This window comes from Limulus polyphemus, unplaced genomic scaffold (assembly GCF_000517525.1).
Source record: "Limulus polyphemus unplaced genomic scaffold, Limulus_polyphemus-2.1.2 Scaffold3583, whole genome shotgun sequence".
NCBI classification, from domain to species: domain Eukaryota; kingdom Metazoa; phylum Arthropoda; class Merostomata; order Xiphosura; family Limulidae; genus Limulus; species Limulus polyphemus.
Window position 1 is genome coordinate 33,602 of NW_013669193.1, and position 5,731 is coordinate 39,332.

The following is a 5,731-nucleotide window of genomic DNA, read 5'->3' on the forward strand; positions in this document are numbered from 1 at the left end:
GGGGGGGGGGGGAGGAGGAAACCAAGCATTTCATATGTTGTTACAAAAGGAAACCAAGCATTTTATATGTTGTTACATTTTCTGTTGCTTCATAGCAGTTATGTACTATTTGCAAAATGTAAACAATAATGAAGTTTGTTTAAATTTGTACATTTTTAGGTTATAATTTTTTTTTTCAAACTTAGCATGCTAATTGTAGAGGATTACAGTAATCTTACCTAGGGTCTGCAAGTCTATACAACAAGGATTCCTGATGTAATAGGCCTTTATGAGAAATGACCCAATGAGTTTTGATCGATTAAGAAAGATGTTTATCGTTGATATAATGCTAGGTTTAGGATTTTTTTCTACTGGTATTGAATTTTGTAAAAACTGTGCAAGCTGTTAGAAATCAATTAACTGAAACTGAAGTTTGGAGAGCCATCATAGTGCTTCAGGAAGGCCACACTCAGACTGAAATGGCACAGGTCATGGGGGTGTCAAAATCTGTGGCCAGTAGATTGTGTTGTGACCATACAAGAATACACCAGGAGGTCAAGCTAGGGTCACAGAAAGCAACAGGTGCAGTAAACAAATATATGCAGAACTTAACCCTTAGAAACCACACCAGCAGTACTAGAAGCCTTAAGAAAGAGCTTCAGCAAGCCACTGAAGTGTGTGTATCATGCTCAACAGTTAGGATTAGCTCGATGAGGATGAGTGCAGGTCCAGGAAAAAGCTTATTGTGAGCCATACTGGCTGTTTGCCAACCAAAGGACAGGTGCTTTCCAAGAAATTTGGATAGAAGGCTGCTGTGACTGGAAGCATGTAGTGGAGGGAATGGAGAAATACGAGTCTTCTTGCATGGCACATTTAGTGAAGAACTCAAAGCAGGTATTGTAAAAGAAAAACTTTTGGGGTCAAGTTTTGGATAGATTACTAAATGTAACTCTTAAACTTGTGATTTCATGGGCATAGAAGAAGTAGGAAGTGGATAGGGAGCGAGTGGTAATTTTATCTGTTTCGTGGAATTGCTGCAAAATTAGACTCAGTTCTTGAGAAGCTAATTAGTAAGCTAAAGGGTCAAATAAAATACATGAGCCCTATGGTTCAAAATGAACTGATTCAATTGTTTTCACAAAAACTTAAGAATGAATTGATTTGTGCCATTAAAATAGCCCCATTTTTTCTATTATTTTGGACACAACCCAGGATATTTCCAAAGTTTGATCAGCTGTATGAAATTTATCATTATTGTTCAACAGAAAGTGATGAAAATGGCAAGCCAAAAGCTCTGTGTATCAACAAATCATTTTTAGGTTTCTATAAAGCTGGAGGATGACAAAATCTTGTCAAAACATCTTACAGTTAATAAAGTTGTTTCATTACCTAGTCAAGCCGTCTCCAAACTTTTGTTTTCTTAAAAGTGGGTTCCTCATTATCAAGTTATAATTTGAATTTAATCGTTACTGATACAGCAAACGATTTGACAGAAATGGCTCAATTTTTTTATGTTGTTCAAAGAGTGTATGTTTTTCTTTTTTTAGACTAAGTATCAAAAAATGGGACATATTAATGAGTTTAATTTCTGAATCTGGTACTCATAAAGGGTCAACTATTAAAAACTGAACCCAACTAGATGGGCTGGACATTTTGATGCAGTATTTGCTCTCAAAGTACGATTTCCTGAAGTTCAAACAGCTCTGACAAAAATAACTTTTTTAGCTCATAATCAGATGAATGCAACGAGCCATTGCACTTAAGAAACTCTTCTAAAATTTCAATTTTATTTGTCTCTCAGTTCAAGATTTTGCAATCTATAAATCTACTGTTGAAAGCATTTCAGTTGGAATGGCTGACGTGGCTAAAGCTGCAGAACTTTTAAAGGTTTGTTTGGATGAAATGTGTAACTACAGAAACCAGTTTGAAGACCTGAAAGAAGAAGCATTGATCGCAGCGAGGGATTGGTCAATTCTTTCTGTATTTGGAAAAAAGTGGTAGAGAATCAGGTAGAAACATTTTGATGAACTTTGTGAAGACTAAAGATTGACAGATCCAGAAAGTTTGTTCCCAGTGAACATTATTTCTTTTTATTGTACTTTCAACATCATTAAAAATCAGTTGAATTCTCGCTTCAGTGGTCTTCATGGAGTTGCGTCCACTTCATTGCAGAACCTTTCAGACTTACAGTTATTTAAAGATGCTACATCTGCCAGCAAGTATCAGACAGACATATCAGAATCATTCAATAAAGAAATCTTCAGAATGAGATCCGCTCTGAAGGGTGAAATCAACAAAGAGAACCATTCTATATCAGCGAGTCTCTCCGAAGTTTGTACAGCTTTGTTCTTGTTTTTGACGATTCCTCTGATAACTGCAAGTGCCAAGCAGTCTTTCTCAAAGCTATAAAGTATTAAAACTATTAGCAAAGCACTATGAGGTAGCAACAATTACACGGACTGGCACATCTCTCAGTTGAACAAGCTTTTGCTCATTAGTTGAACTTCAGTAAACTCAATGATCATTTTACGGAGGTGAAAGCAAGCAAGAAAGATTTTTAAAGATATTCTTTTTTGCTAATACTGATTTTATGTTTTGAAATATATATACCCCATCTAGCTGAATTTTTCTCTTCCCCTTAAAAAAATCTGACCCTTCTTGCTCATTCATTATATTTGATCAATTAGACAGAGGTACTTAATAGGCTTTACATATTTTGGTTCCAAATTAACCATAAATGTTGTTAGTTGGGGGGAGGGGGCTCTCCCCAATCAGTAAAATTTTGCCATGGGCCCTTCTGCTCCTAGTTATGCCACTGACAGTCCAACCAAATGTTGTGTGATAACCTTTGCTGCCAACATTCTATTGTATAAAAGAGGCTGAGCAAAGCTGAAATTGAAAGCAAGATGCAGCCATCTCTCAGCAGTGTGAGCAAATTGTACAATGACACACAAATGGTCATCAATCCTGCTAAAGCAACAGTCATGTTCTGAACACTTAACAACAGACATGTTTATAAGGAAAATCAACCACTATTGTTCGTGGGCATTGCTATCCCTCTGGAAGAAACACATAAATACCTACTTGACAGCTAAACCATTCAACTGCACCAGCCACATTAACACCATGATAACCAGAGATACCAAAGGCATCAAAGTACTGAAATAGACAGTAATTAATAATATAATATTTGCAACATATGTGAATTCAGTGATTATTCCCCAGATGGATGGCAGAAAACAAATCAACTATAAGGAAAGACCATAACACAGATGTATGTACCAGGCCATGCAGAGGTAAAAGTAAACGAGGCAAACTTGCAAGAGAAGCTCCTTTATCAATCCTGGCACAATTTTACTAGAAAGATATCAATCTCCTCTGCACTAGCAAGATGAAAATGGAAACCGTGAATGGTCTTTATCAACATTTAGAGGAAAACAAACTATTACATGATGTAACTAGGAAAAGCAAAATATGGGGAATCAGAAAGACAGTATTGGCAATAAGATATCAGAAAATATCTTTAAATGTTTGTAAAGTATCAAAAAATGATGAGTTTTATGTGGTGTCATTTTTATAGGCTTTGTACTCAAAGAAATTAAATTTTATATTACTATTAAATATATAAGTACTTTTGCAAGTGAAAAATGACTTAAAACAAACTTTTTAAAAATACATTTAAATATAATATTTTGTATTAATAGTTATACAAGGAAACAAAAAATAACCAACCAGTAATTAATCAAATTGATTAAAAGCAAACATAAATAATTAGATTGTTCATCCACTACAAATAATGTACGTTTCCTCAATGACTGTGTAGATTATAAAATTCATCTTAATGAACCACCATGCCCGAAATGTATACATCACTAATATAAAGCATGGAAAAGCTATTTGTTGAAACATTTGAAATAAAGCATCAAGTTTGAAATATATAACTAAAACAGTAGACATGCTGTGTTGAAAAGTAATTAAACACTGCTAAAATAGATAATTCAGAAGCACTGAAAAACAAAAGAGGTCTTAAGAACTATGTTAAAATACGGGTAAAAAAAGATTTAGAATGAAAAAAGTACTATTAGTTTTTATAATACCTGAGTCCATTGTTCACCGCCTGAAATATAGCTAAAGCTCGTTCTGGGCGAGGAACTTTGGGTCGCTTGCTTGACCAAGTAGACGAGACTTTTAATGCTCGTTGTGTTGTATTAGGGCTGTAGTAGTGACCTAATACAGAACCTTAAAAATAATGAGTGCATTTTATTCAAAACAAAAAACATCAGTTTTTTCAATTGGGAAATATTAATTTAATACAACTTTTATATTGCATATGCTCTATTTCTCCATTGTGAACATTATATATATATATATAATCATATTCGTGTTACTCTGTTTTTGTTCTGAAATGAAGTTACAGTTAGCATTTAATAATTCATGCCCTTAAATTTGAAAAAACATTCGAACATACCAGGTTTACAGATTTAATAATCATTATCATCAAATAAATAAATATCCATAGGACTTCATTAACACAGTGGTTCTTAACCTTTTTTGGGAAGCTGCACCCAATCGGTTTATAGAACATGTCCACACATCCCTTGCCTTTCAGGATTTGTTAATAGTTCTCTCTCACATTTAATTATACATCATACATAGCCAATAGAAAGTCAATGTTTCCATCTATCAAATGATGTATTACATTACGTTGTGTTCTGAACAGATAGATGTCAATTTCAGTTATAACGGAAGCTTCATTCCCGTGGGAACTTTAATGACTAGTTTGGGAGAATTTGTAACAGCTATTGTCGCATAGTTAGGGTTGAAAAGTGTAGAAAGTTTACTATCAGTTTGCTAACAAGTGATCTCAGGAGTCTGAGGGAGAAACCTTATTTGCAATGGAAACACCGACATGTTTCGTACCTCCAGAAATCCTAAGGGGTGCATGCACCACAGGTTAAAAAACACTGCATTAACACCTCAGTTAAAAAAAAAAACATCTTGTAGTCAACTTTCATTAAGTGTTGTTTTATGTTAACATGGATGATTAATTTTAAAATTGCTTCTCAAATAAATTAGTTTTGGAAGAAGCAATCAGAGAGTTCCTAGTTAAAATTTGTCTTTTAACATTCAAAGGTTAACTTAGTATCTAAATGGAATCAAGAATGCAGAATTTTAGAAGTATTGAGAGTTTATTATACAAAACCACTATGTTTTGTTTTTTCATACTAATGTATAAGGTCGTCAAGAAATTAATGTAGCTTTTTTTAGATGAAAAACCCGAACAACTTATATATCAAAACAAAACATATTAAATTAAATGGTCTCCATTCTTATCGACAGTGCTTTTCCATCTTACAATCAGGTTATTAATGTCCTGATTAAAGAAATCACTTGGCTTTGAAGCATAAAACATTTCGACATCCTCTTTAACACCTTCCACATTTGCATGTGTTTTCCTATTAAGATGGTGTTACAGTGAAGGCAAAAGATGGTAATCTGATGGTGCCATATCTGGAGAATATGGTGGGTGAGGGAGAACGTCCCAACCCAACTCCATAATCTTGTGTTGCGTCAAACGTGCAACATGCAGATGTGCATTGTCGTGGAGAAGAAGAACACCTTTCCTTTTGATGAGTGAAGGGCGTTTCTGATGAAGAGCTTGATTTAAACATTCCAGTTGCGGACTATAGATCTCTTCATTGACAGTTTGCTGTGGATTGAGGAGTCCAAAATAAATTACTCCTTTGATGTC

General features: G+C 34.4%; 1 protein-coding gene across 1 annotated transcript in view; it reads right to left on the minus strand.

The window, feature by feature from the left end:
• Positions 1-5,731, minus strand: part of LOC106469635 (rho family-interacting cell polarization regulator 2-like) — a gene marked incomplete at its 3' end in the record, with an annotated part of 76,048 nt that overhangs the window by 32,457 nt on the left and 37,860 nt on the right. Inside the window, exon 3 of the mRNA XM_013930136.2 lies at positions 4,077-4,218. Within this exon, the coding sequence (XP_013785590.2) occupies positions 4,077-4,218 (142 nt within the window). The remainder of the gene's footprint in view (positions 1-4,076; positions 4,219-5,731) is intronic.